This window comes from Daldinia caldariorum, assembly GCF_022478825.1.
Source record: "Daldinia caldariorum strain CBS 122874 unplaced genomic scaffold F4812scaffold_9, whole genome shotgun sequence".
NCBI lineage: Eukaryota > Fungi > Ascomycota > Sordariomycetes > Xylariales > Hypoxylaceae > Daldinia > Daldinia caldariorum.
Window position 1 is genome coordinate 1,115,767 of NW_025953045.1, and position 12,739 is coordinate 1,128,505.

At 49.6% G+C, this 12,739-nt stretch overlaps 3 protein-coding genes across 3 annotated transcripts; all 3 read right to left on the reverse strand.

Annotated features, from left to right (window-relative positions):
• Positions 1-960: 960 nt before the first annotated feature.
• F4812DRAFT_404339 (uncharacterized protein) lies at positions 961-3,308 on the reverse strand. The gene is made up of 2 exons (XM_047932267.1): positions 3,123-3,308; positions 961-2,913 (listed from the first exon to the last, which is right to left on the reverse strand). The coding sequence occupies exon 2, from the start codon at positions 2,579-2,581 to the stop codon at positions 1,544-1,546; it is 1,038 nt and encodes a 345-aa protein (XP_047789974.1). The 5' UTR covers positions 2,582-2,913; positions 3,123-3,308; the 3' UTR covers positions 961-1,543.
• A 182-nt stretch (positions 3,309-3,490) lies between these two features.
• Positions 3,491-5,123, reverse strand: F4812DRAFT_404335 (cyclin-like protein). The gene has a single exon (XM_047932265.1). The coding sequence runs from the start codon at positions 4,926-4,928 to the stop codon at positions 3,828-3,830; it is 1,101 nt and encodes a 366-aa protein (XP_047789975.1). The 5' UTR covers positions 4,929-5,123; the 3' UTR covers positions 3,491-3,827.
• Positions 5,124-5,863: 740 nt separating this feature from the next.
• F4812DRAFT_404337 (uncharacterized protein) lies at positions 5,864-12,444 on the reverse strand. The gene is made up of 2 exons (XM_047932266.1): positions 8,086-12,444; positions 5,864-8,033 (listed from the first exon to the last, which is right to left on the reverse strand). The coding sequence occupies exons 1-2, from the start codon at positions 12,129-12,131 to the stop codon at positions 6,386-6,388; spliced, it is 5,694 nt and encodes a 1,897-aa protein (XP_047789976.1). The 5' UTR covers positions 12,132-12,444; the 3' UTR covers positions 5,864-6,385.
• Positions 12,445-12,739: the final 295 nt, after the last annotated feature.

The window sequence follows — 12,739 nt, forward strand, 5'->3', positions numbered from 1 at the left end:
GGGTTGGGGGGGGGGGGGGGGGTCTCTTTGGAGGCGTGCCAACCTTGAGGTTAGATCGAATGGCAGGGGACATGCCATTAAGAACTGCGCTCAATTTTCCCATTATGCATTGGATTTCATCAGTATAACGCCAAGTCTACCTGAAGCAACGCAGGGCGGACTTATTAAGATTCTATTTACCTACCTATATACGCCAACATGTTTAGTAGGAGGTACCTAAGGTAATAATCTTGGGAAACAGGGTATCATACGCACTTAACCTTAGGTACCTCTTACAGTAGGTTGTTACGCATTCGTTATCCACAAGACGTCGGATTGATTAACAGCTGATCAAAGGGTAAACAGTAACGACAGCCGCGGCATTATTACAGATAGGCCTTTCCGTGCCGTGCCATTCGTATTCTCCAGTCCTCTCTGATACCTAGAACTCCCGCACACAACCCAGGGACTTGTTGTATCTTTCTATCTACCTCTACCTTACGGACATGAACAGTCCTGTCTTATTAGGTATCTTTCAACAGAAAGTCTCCTACGAATACTAGGTATCAACCGTATAGGTACCTAACTTAAAAGGGGTAGAGGGGGAGCTAGAGAAAAGGGGCCGGTTGGGTTTAAGCTTCGAGTTAACTGCCTATAGGTAATGGGTACCTAACCTGCCCTACTTGTTACGAGTTATCCCTTGGATGAGAATGGATTCAGAAATATGCATTCGAGGGCTGTCTGTCATCCTCGCATTTCAACCTATCTACCTAACTATCGTATTCGTACCTACCTACCTAAGGTACCTTATACGGAAATTCTGGCCTGGAACTATAGAGTACCTACGTAGTATTTTTACTTCATTACTAGATACGACTCTGTTATGTTCTTGATGTCTAGGTTAGGTACTTGGCATTGCTTCTAGATAACTACCTGACAAATTCTACCCACGGCAGTAGGTGTATTGAATATAACAGGTAATTAGAGTTATACCGCTCATTTGAGATATGTTAACTTAGGTCTAGGTACTTATGTATTCATCAACAAGTCCTTCTAGTACTGTAGGTTATGTAGCAATATCTAGAGCGGTCTGTGTGGGTTACCTATTTGCGTCTCGGCGAGAGTAGTAGTAAGTTAGTTGAGCAACCAACTTTTACCGGCAAGAGGTTACGTTAGGAGGTACACACAGCCAAAGCAACATGCCATCGATTCTCGTATTAGGGAAACTAGGATGAATAGCACTTCATTGCGCTACAGCTGCAGTACATCACATACTACCTACCTACCTTGAACAAACCTGGGACATGAACTTCTCGGCTGGACTGATCAAGAAGCAAGTATATTTTTCCAATATCTAATAATAATCACTCGCTTTCTATAATATGATCTTCCGCATTGCATTAGGTACTCTTAAACACATGCTTCGTCGTAAGCTCCAAGCAACAGGAAGATCGGGATCATAAGATAAGGCCTGGCCTTAGAATTCAGGGAGTCGAATCTCCCTCCCCGCGGACAGACTCTACCCCCTATTCCACCCTCTCCATTCAACAACACTCAACCCCCCTCATACCAAGTTCTTCAGCTCCTGCCCGGCCAAGAACCTCCTCAAATTATACGCGATCAGCTCCTCCGCGCCCTGCGGCCTGCCCCCCGCCGCATGCGGACTAACCAGCAGATTCGGCGCGCCCCACAACCTGGATTCCTTCGGCAGCGGCTCCTTCTTAAACACATCCAGCGCCGCGCCCCCCAACCTGCCTTCCTCCAGCGCGTCCGCCAGCGCCTCCTCGTCGATGCTCACGCCCCTCCCCACATTCACAACCCACGCGTGGGCCGGCAGCAGCGCCAACCGCTCCCTATTCAGCGCGTCCGTCGTGCTCTCCGACCCCGGGAGAATCATAACCAGCGCGTCCGTCGTCGGCAGTAGTTCCGGCAGCCTATCCTCGGCGAACACCTCGACGCCGTCCCTCACCCCCGCGGACCGCGCGACCCCGCGCACCCTAGCCCCCAGGGCCGCGAGGTGCGGCGCCAGCGTCCGCGCGATGTTGCCGTAGCCCCAGACCAGCACGTTGGCGTCGCGCAGCGTCGTGAACCTGTCCGCGGGCCGGTCGGGCTGGGCGCCGCCCAGATGCGCCGGCCACTCCCTGCGCAGCTGGAACTCGCGCATCTGGTCGAAGCGGCGGGCGGCGGTGAGCAGGAGGCCCAGGGCGTGCTCGGCGACGGTGCGGTCGTGGAGGCCCGAGCCCGTGGTCACGAGGACGTGGGCGGGGAAGCCCGCGGCTAGGATGTCGTTGGGGCCCGCGGCGAGGGACTGGATCCACCGCAGGTTCTTCATGCGGCGCGCGGCGTCGGCGAGGTTCTCGGCGCTGTTGGTCCAGGACACGAGGATCTCGGCGTCCACGAGGTCCTCGGGGATCGGCGCCTTGACGTCGTACGGGTGCAGGGAGGGGGCGAAGCCTTCGAGGCTCTTGACGTCGAGCTTGAGGGATGTGGGGTAGAGGAGCTTCATGATGTTGTTGTTGTTCGACGATGAGAGATAACTTTTAAATTGGAGAGAGTACCGACGAGTAGGAGCCGCGACTCGGGAAGATAAGGTATTTAGCATACGGAAAGACGGCAGGTAAAAGGCAACGAAGCAAACAAAGAGGAAGGGTCAACGGCTGCACAATTTATACATGATATACCTATGCATGCCGTGTAATGGCCGAGGCGGGATCGGAATTTCTCCACATTGCCGGACTATTATCAACCGAGTACCAGGTACCTAAGGTAGGTAGCTTCTGCTAGTTCCACACTACTCGCATCTTCGGGTTCAAGGTTGCAATCAACAAATTCCCATTACGTGCCTTTTGACACTAGACGGATATAAGTGCAGGGACTGGGACATGAGAAAGAGGTATTGTCAAAGTCCATAAGATATGGGATGGGCTTGGTAAACTGGCAAATTTCCAAAATTGTTAATTTTTTTTATATTAAATTTCTCTTTTTTTTTTTTCTCCCTTCTTCTCCTTTTCACTTTTAGATATACCGTCTACAATCTGTGAGGAGACGATATACTCGTTGGATCTTAGGTACCAAGTTAAAAGAAAGATGAGGGAAAAGGTAATTGGGTATCTCATTGTTAGGGAAAAAAGAACAAACCTCACCTTACGTACCACACACTCCGTATGCATCATCAAATTAGAAACTTGTCAGGTTTCTCCTTCAGGCGTAGTACGTATCAAAAAAGAGAAGAGAGAAAAATCAAATAGTTAGTCCTATGGAAATGCTTTCGATTGCATCTACGATCCCTAAACTCTAAGAATCGTAAAAGGTCAACCTAGCATTATCCATAATAACACAATTTACCACCCGCTACCATGCGCGCGCCATGCCTTAGGTAGTCTTGAAAACAAAAACACCAAAAAAGTATTGCCGACCATGATCAATTTCGTATCGCAACCTTCGTCGACCAAGCGTCGAAGAACCGCAAGTCGATCTTAAGCATGCCTGCATCAAGTATAAACGCACGAGCTCTATATCTCAAGAGCAAGACCGCGTAAAAACCAACACTAAGAAACTGGTACCGGCCTATGGAAATCACCCAAACGGCGAGTACGTTTCCTCCTTCCGCGTACGGAAGTTTATCCCGATTGGGACATCGAGAAAATATTATAAACCGACCAACAAGGCCAGTCAAAACTGCAAAGGACGGTGCGTGCCAAAGAGATCCGAAAATCCCGTAACCAGATTTTGCTAAGTAGGCGGCGCATGTGCTGGTCACCGTAGAGTCACCCACAATTTCCAGGCACACCTAATAAGCTGTACCAAATTTGACTTGCTTGTCAGTTGGACAACGAATCCTCCGCTATTTAGTTCGTAGGAAGGTTATCCATACGACCAGCACCTATCGGATAAACCCATTCCTTCTCGATCAGCTCCTTGCGAGACGGATACATATGTCGATAAGCCGTCCTGATAGTGCCATCACTCACGCCAGCTACGGCGGCGATATCTCGAGACGTCTTAGGGTCACCCATAAGATGAGATGCCATGTATATCGAAGCGGCAGCGATCGAAAGAGGGGATCGGCCAGCAAGATCTTTGAGGGAAGAACTCTTCTCGGCCAAGACCTTGGAGATCTTTTCCATGAGATGGGGGTTCTTAAACTGCAGGTTGTTGCAGTATCGAGCACACAGCTCGGCCGCGCCAGTGGTTCCGGTAGCCTCGTAGTTCTCGACCATGAGGAATGATCCGGTAACATTTTCGTCACGGCTGGTTTGCAACATCTTCTCCAACGTTTTGAAAGTCCTTCCGATCTCCTTTTTGGAGACCCTGGTTAGAGAGTAGATCTCACGAAATGTGCGAGGTGCCTTAGACTGTCGACACGCTATGAATATGCAACCTGCGATAACAGCCTCTTGCGGTTTGCCCTTAAACACCTTCTTGTCCTCAGTCATCTTAAATATATGCTTCGCAGAATCCTGGGTGGCCTTGGGGATATGGATAGCATCGCAGAGCTGAGTAATCTCACGGTAAGCAGCCAAGAGGGTCTTCGTGGCCTTGTCGTTGGTAACTCGGTTCTGGGCACGGTGTAGCTCTCGCGCGCGCATGCCTTCACCAAAGCCAATGTTGGTCTCGAGCTGGGAGCCGTTCAGGAGGGGATTCATGGCGTCACCGACACGAGAAGGATCATCGTTGCCTTGATCATCGTTGGCAAAGGTACGCCACTCGGATCGTGTGTCGATGATGCGATCACCAAGGACCAGCCCGCAGGAACCACAGACCATATCTCCCGATGAGAACTCTTCAACTAGATTCGGGGGATCTTCATTGCAGTCGGGGCAACGAAGTCGCTGATTCAGATTTTGCTTGTATTCTCCTTCGGTCTGGGTCTGAGTTTGGGTCTGATCGGGGAGGGCGTGTCCGGGAGTGGAAAAGTCGGATTCCGGACGAGGCGCCACGGTCGCCATTATGACAAGATAGCGATAGATGGATTGATTGATTCTTGTCGTGACGTCCTTTTCTTTTTTTATTGTTTGTTGAGGTGGCAGGTGAGAGGTGAGAGGTAAGAGGCAAGAAAAAAAAAAAGTGACCTTTCCGGCACAAAGGTGAAGAAGGTAAAAGAAAGACGCGATGCAAATGCAGATGCCTGTAGAATATTCACCCAGTTATGTCAGTTACTACGGGTCCCCATAATAAAAGTGAATAAAAAAGTGGAGTCATCTTGCAAATATGTATCGATCTTACCTTTAGGTACCTAGGTACATATCACTTTTCAGGTACGAATGCGGCGGAAAGGCACACTGCCCGTATGCGGGTACGCTGTAACCTCGAGATGCCTAGGCGACTTATGCACTTATGCACCTATGCGAATACCCTCTTAAAATCGTCCAAAAGCTTAAACCTCGATCTCGAGATCTGTAAGTAGAAACCAGCAGGAGTCGATGGTTTAGGCAAGGTACCCCAGGTTAGGTAGGTAGATTAGGTAAAGACTGCAAAAACTGCAAGGATTTGAGGACCATCAGCATGCGGATAGAACACATTTAAATATTGAACGGAAAAAAAAGTGAAGCCTGACTCTCTTCCTTAGTCGTACGAAAACAACAAAGCACAATGTCTTTGTTGCGTTACTTTCAGGTTAGGGAACTGTTTCTGGTCTCGCCAAAAAAAAAAAAAAAAAAGTAAAGTTGTGGTAGGAGTTGTTTGCAGGACACTGAGTTGTTGACCTAAGGCAACGAAATGAAGTGAACAAGGAAAGAAAAGAAGGAGGAAAAAATAGCACTTCGTCCACCCAGAGTATCTGAGCTTAGACTCACCAGTCACAACGCAACAACCGCTCCGTATCAATAGTGCTTACTTCAACTAATGGAACGAAGTTATAATCAAGCACTGCGAAGATGTATATAGCCCACATACGAACGACGGGGTGTATGGTACAGGATAGCCAATGAAATATTGAATATTGAATAATTATAATTTATAATTAAATAACTTGAAATTTGACCTTTATTTCCGAGATTACCTAGACACAGTATTTTTCGTCTTTCGAGTCGTGAATGTTTTTGACTTAGAAAATTGGGTATCTACCATACCTCCTAAGCTCGTAAGTTGCGTATTGCTTTAACCTTAACGATAGGGCAAGCATGAAAAAGGAGCTTCATAGCCGTTTTATACGCAATTCCGTTTCAAAGACTTTGGTAATACAAATCACCCCTACTAGCATCACCATCTTTGTACAACTCTTTAAATTCCAGGGGAAACCTAATAATGCATCTAGCAAACCGCTGGTCTAACTCCGGTACCCAAACGAATAACCGTAATTTAATCCACACGCATTTTGTCACCCACAAGATTTTCTACAGGTGGCATATAGCATATAATACACGTAAGCCTACCTAGGTTAGGTTAGGTAGTTTTAATCCACTTACTATTCGGCTTCTTGAGCCTCTTCATCGGATGAATCTTCACCGCGGGACTCCGTGTCTGAATTCTCCACGGTTGTGTCGAGACTCCTCCGTGTCAGATTTGGGAACATTAGCTGCCTCAGCTCATCTTCATCTAGCACGTCTTCCGGTGGCGCGTCGCTTAAGTCGCTCTCATCATCGGCAGAGTCATGGACGCTTCCGGGCGCCGAGCTCAAATCGCCCTCGTCCTCACCCTCGCCCTCGCCCTCGCCCTCCTCATCCTTCATCTCCACGTCATCTTCGGGAGCGCCGTCGTCGCTCCTTAAGTCGTCAACTGCATCGTCCTGTTTCCCTTCCTCTGCTGCGGGTGTCTTACTGCTCGAGACAGAGCCTCGAGATTTAGTACTGGTAGGTTTCGGTCCTTCCTGAGCGCGCACAACTGCTTGCTCAGCCTTGCGTAGAATATCAGCTCTCCTAATTCCGACTTTGCGAGGTCGTTGAGGCCCTTCCGCATTCGCTGGTGCAGAATCTCCAGTCGCGCCCTCTGCGCCTGAATTCTCGTGCGACTGTGGGTTCAAGAGGCTGCTCAAGGAGTTGGTCAGCTTAGATTCTCCCACAGCCAGCTTATCGGCAGACCGAGATTCCTCTCGCTGGCGCGCTTGTTCCCTCTCCGCAATTAAGGTAGACACGGGAGGGCCAGGTAAAGTCTTTCCGATCTCGGAATACAACGCCGTATAGCAGTCACTAATTAGATCATCGATGGCACCGGCTTTCATCAAACCCGCATTGAGCTTTTTCAGTTCTATTGTCTCTTGCAAAGCGCTGAGCGCGGGGTGAGACGAAGACGGATCCGAGGACCATTCACTAATCCTGGAAGTGATGATATCAAACTCGTCAGGGCTAATCTGTTTGAAATCGTCTTCAAGTACCGGCGAAATCTGATACGTCTGTCGGATAAGTCGTAAATACGCAATGCAACAAGTCTGCCAAAGATCGTTGAAATGATAAAAGTCCGCCCCTTTTTTGCGTAAACGGCGAAGTAAAGCTTCAAAGTTGGTCCTGTCCTTTAGGACGACTAAGAGCTTAACAGCAAATCGAACATACTGCTCCGTGTAGACGTGATGTCGACCTGGTCGCTCCGCATCGCACTTCCATACGTTCAACACCATGGTCTTGGTTAGCATCGACTCCCTTAGCACGCCAAAAGCAGCCACTGCCTGCACGTAGCTCTGCTCTTCCGAGTTCTCGTCAAACAGTATTCGGGCATGGCGCATGATAATGCGGTGTTGCCAATTTGATCTGTCTTTCTCTCGCAGATGAGTGAGCGTCTTAATTACGTATGGCTCCCAGTCTTCTGGCTCCGAAATCTCGATGTGTTCCCCGTCTTGAATTGCGTATGGCTGGCGCTGGAGTACGTCAGCTGCCGCTTGCGGTGTCATGTCTCCTCGTGTCACCAGCTTGTGTATGATCGAAACGATCTTGTAATGGGGCTCTAGAATTGGATCTTGGCCGTGACGCGGCTTTGGTAGCGCGGATACGACCTCGACAGCCTTTTCGAGGGCGTTGATAACAGCTTGCATAGTAGGCCGATCTCGTCTGTCCCTATGATCGAGCGATGTCGGCGGTTTCTGATACATCTTCCAGATACACTTAGCCACCATGTATGGATTCCTATAGAATGTTAGTCTAAAGCGCATCTCTTAGCTACCCAAGGTATACTTACTGCCACTGCTTCGGCTTGACCTCCATGGCTTTGGCGAATAGTCTAGCAGCATACTTCCATACTTTGTAGTCTTCCATTTGAGAGTGAAGATCCTTCGACTCGACCCCGGATTCGAGGATAACGAATCTTTTGTGTTCAGAGTGGTGGAAGGGCTCCATCGCGAACGGCTCTCGGCTGGAGGCATACATACGCATACCGAATTTATGATATAGGTCGTGAATGTCATCGGAACGTTCGCTGAGCGCATCAGGTGGCGTGTTTCGAGATTGCGATAATGCGAGGGTGTAGCAGTGGATTGCGCTTCGTTGATACTTCACTAGTTCTGCTCTCTCCTTGTTCATCTTATCTGCCGTCCAGAGAACAGACTCGTCGAGCTCGTAATCAAAGCACTCCGCAAGTCTAAACCAAGCATCCCATTGATCGGGGGTGAACTGTAGCTGCTGGCGTAGAAAGGTGGCGCCGATGCGAAGGTCGTCAGTAGCGCCTGGCGTCTGCCTCCTATTGAGATCCACGCCTTTGAACTTAGTGAACGCGATCATGCCCAGGAGGAAGAACCATCCGTGTTTAGCCAGGGCGCTATCCGGGGTGTTAACCGTAACCGCGTCGATGGATATATTACCTTTGAGGGCTTCGTATAAGCGAAGTGGTGGGATGGGTCGCTGTAGAGTTTGGTTAAAGATCCTGAGATTTTGTATGAACTGCTGATTCGATTTAGTTTGCCCAATAGCTTGTTGCATGTGCTCTATCGTCGTTTTCAGATCCGATTTCAGTAGGTCTTTCATCGGCATGCGGTTAGCCAGGACGGATATCCTCTCTACCAGCGCTGTCGTATTACGTCGCTCGAGCTTTTCAGGGGGGCATCCGTGGTCTTGCACTTCGCTAAGGCCTACTCCAAGCTTCAAGCCGTAAAGATCGTAAAGGACCTGACCGAGGTAATCCTCCCAGTTGTCTATGAGGTTCTGCTTCAAAAGCTCAACCCGCATCATTTTGAGGAAGATCTTATTAGACGCCTTGCAGAATTTTCTGAGACCTAGAACTTGATGAATAGCCGCTAGATAATCCGCAAGATCGCTGTCAGGAGTGGTGAAGCCTGCCCTGTTCTGTGAAATACCAGCCTTCAGCATCGTATACAGCAGAGACCAGTTCCTAACTTGCATCTCGCGAAGCTTTGTCAAGAAAGACTGGAAGGTTGCGCCGCTCGAAACGTGCTGCTTCATCCCTACTCGTACCTCGTCTTCATACATACAAGATACGTGTAGCAAGCAGGAAAGTTTCGTCAAAGCCGAAATGCTAGACCTTAGGTGCTCGTCGTCTATAATGTCAAACGCTGTAGCATCGTTAAGCGCCATCGAAAGCGACTGGATTAACAATTCGTCTAGAAATCTAAGCATCTTCAGGAAGAGAGCGTGGCGCGCTTCGGCAGGCATGTTCAAATAAGAATCTTGCTCGAAGTCGCCCACAACCATCTCGATACTTTTGAGAAAGCACGAGAATTGTTTCGTTGTGTAGTCAATAGCGTTATAGGCCTCCCCGAGGCGTGTCCACAAGAACAATCTCAATTCAGTGCTTGCTCCTAACAAAAACTTCCAGAGATCACGGAGACCTTGATCTGCAGCCTTTGAGATGGGTAGACTCTTACCGATAGCCGTCGGTGCCGGGGGATCTTCGTCGAGCGCCATAGCTTCAGGATCATTTGCTGCTATATAAACGGAAGAGGGGTTCAGGACCGGCTCCAGGCTCTCGATGATAGAAACGGGGTTGCTAAGATCGTTCTGGAATAAGCCAAGGAAGAAATCCATGGTTGTAAGCTTGGATATTTCTCTATCGGCCGCACGGGCAGAGACTTCTGGCATAATCGCATTGTTTGGCAGCCGAACATCGAAAGGCTCTTCTTCTTCGCTGAGCCTATCACGCAGGCTCTTCCAGCATTGCAGGACATGATCTCTCGATACACCCTCCGTCAGAGTAACGGCGAAGACGGCCGACCATAGGAATCGGAGGGATAGCAGTCGATCCGCATTTTCAGGACGACATCGGCTCATTTGTGAGGCAAGCGTGAACCAGCGTCCCAATCTTCCTTTAGTCTCCACACGAATGGCATAGTCTACGGCGCTATTTGGGTTATTGATCCGTTCGTATACGTCCAAGTGCAGTTCGAATAGCATCTGGACTATTTGATCAATCGTAGCCAATGTCGCGGCTGGATCTTTAGACGCGGTATGACATTCGAGTTCGTACTGCATACGATTCCAGATATCCTCGTCGAGATGGCTGATCACTTGAACAACTGCAGTCTTCATGGAGTCCGACCACTTGCTTGTGAGATAAGTCGTGCAAACGTGCTTGACCCACTCGAAAGCGACGTCTTGGATTCCTATCCAGCCGTCGTTGACACTTTGGACGAAGGCCTTCAAGCCCCTGGTCTCGTGGAACATGGGCGTCTCGCGCTTATTTTGAGATCCAGGCTTTGAGTGCTCGAGGAAGGACGAGAATCCTACAGACGAAGCCTCCTTCTTATTAAAAACTACTCTAGTACTCTCCTCGTCGAATTTGATGAGAGAATTGCGCAGATCAACCATAGCCGGCCGTTCAAGCTTAGCAGTCCGAGTAGAAGACGCGCAAGAGTCAATAACCTCAGCCACTCGATCGAGAGTGTCACGGTCGGTGACTCCTAAGTTTTCTATCATATTGCGCGTCATTTGGAAGAGGTTCTGGTCGGCAGCCTGGAATGGCTGTAACTGAGTAGCGTATTGGGTATTTGTATCCATGACCTCTCCAGCAGTTTCTCGGCGTCGAATACGCTTACTCCTCTTCTGATCTGTCACTTCTTCGTCGATTGCTTCGGGAAACCCCGCCGTAGATTGCGAACGCTTTCTCGAAAGGACAGAAGCGCTACGTTCACCCCGCGCATCTTCGGCAGCGGTGCCATTGCCGACGACGCCTTCCTTTGGAGAATCGCTCTGGTCATATTTAGGCTGTACTAGTCCCTTATTTTCAGGGGGCGGCTGGACAGTCCCATTCTTCTGTGGTAAGGACAGGTTCGGCTTGTTGCTGAGCATTTCAACATCGGATTCTACGTCTGGTATATCTGGAAGACTCAGAGTAACCGCCTCTCCGGATATACCACTCGCTGCGACTAACTTGACAAGCGACATTCCCAAATCCGTCCACGAAGCTGTAGGGACACAAATGACAAGTCGCCGGGGTGCAGACTGGTCCGTCAAGGCGGCAGCATTTAGGGACGCGAGCGAGTCGGTAGGATTGGGGAGGAATGGAAAGGGATCGAGGTGCTTCTTAAGACGCTCCGGTATCGACTTATTTATAAACGGAGTCATGATCGGATGCGACAGGGCTAGATCGTCGGACAAGACATCGAGTTGCTTCTTCAATTGCTCGCCGGCGAACCCCTCGGCTAAAGAGGGCGGCTCAACTTCATCCACAGCCGGATCATCATCAAGTTCAATGGCGGCCTCGAGACAATATCGACTGATCCTGGCGCTGTTCAGGAACGCTGCAACGCGCGCGGCCCTTCTCCATAATTCGGCATCCGACGGATCGAAGTCTAGGGCTGTACTAAATTCGTAAAGGGCCTTCTGAGCGGCTTCGAGCACCTGCTTATCTTTGAGCACGGATGCGGCATCTCCTGCGGCCTTAACCAAATGTCTAATGTTGTCTAGGGCAAACTGGCCATGATTCTTATAAGCGAGGTAAAGAGTCTGGGGTAAGCTGCTACCACTGCCGTCTATGTCTCCTTGGGTGATATCAAGTGGTTGAGGGAATGGGGCATCGACGCCGAGATTTCGGGGATCGGACTGGCGTTCGGCGCGCTCAAAGTCGGTGGAACTTTCAGGGTATCGAAATATATCAGATTCAAACAACAATTCGTATGCCGACGATGCTTCTTCGTAGTGCTTGGGGCCTTGCGCATGAAGCTTAAGAGCAGTTTGGAAGCGTTTCAAAGCTTCGTCGATCTGAATTTCGCGGGTATCATCGATCTCTTCGTCAATGTTCTCCTCGGGTTCGACGTTGATGGCGGAGAATGCCATCTTGCCAGTTTGCGCCTGTTGCGCTGATGAAATTAGAAATAGGAATATCGCATACCGGCCAAAGGTTTGATTGATATATTTATTTTAGGTAGTCTTCAGATTTATTTGCGAATATCAGGTATGTACCTAATTCTAACCCAGGCAACCGGAGTTTGATGTAAAATTGAAGTTAATAAGGTGATTGATCGCTTATGCGGTATCAAAGAACTTACAGGTACCTAAACCTTAGAAAGTTGGAAAGAGGTATGATATCCGACGTTGGAAAGTGCATATGTAGGTCATCCTAACAATACAGTTAAAGGCTGAAAAGATGCATGAATCGCGTGTAAGGCTTTGCAGAAGACGCGAACCACCCACTAGGTACAGCTTACAGCTTCCCTACCTGGGTACAGTCACCTTAGGTACATCTAGCGTACGGCAGGTACAAAAGCCGTCTCTAGCCCCGCCTTATCCCCTGCCTTATGTTAGGTACTTGGCTTCTTGGTTGGTTGATTTTTTTTATATATAGAAATTGTGGGGGGGGGGGGGGGGGGGGGGGGGGGGGGGGGGGGGGGGGGGGGGGGGGGGGGGGGGGGGCGGGGGGGGGGGGGCGGGGGGGGGGGAGGGGG

What these genes read in the sequence shown, in the direction of transcription:
- F4812DRAFT_404339 (XM_047932267.1), bottom strand. Translation starts at nt 2,581, where the DNA reads ATGCTAAATACCTTATCTTCCCGAGTCGCGGCTCCTACTCGTCGGTAC.
- F4812DRAFT_404335 (XM_047932265.1), bottom strand. Translation starts at nt 4,928, where the DNA reads ATGGCGACCGTGGCGCCTCGTCCGGAATCCGACTTTTCCACTCCCGGA.
- F4812DRAFT_404337 (XM_047932266.1), bottom strand. Translation starts at nt 12,131, where the DNA reads ATGGCATTCTCCGCCATCAACGTCGAACCCGAGGAGAACATTGACGAA. An exon ending in GTCAAGCCGAAGCAGTGGCA is followed by an intron (nt 8,034 to 8,085) that starts GTAAGTATACCT and finishes AACATTCTATAG; the next exon opens with GAATCCATACATGGTGGCTA.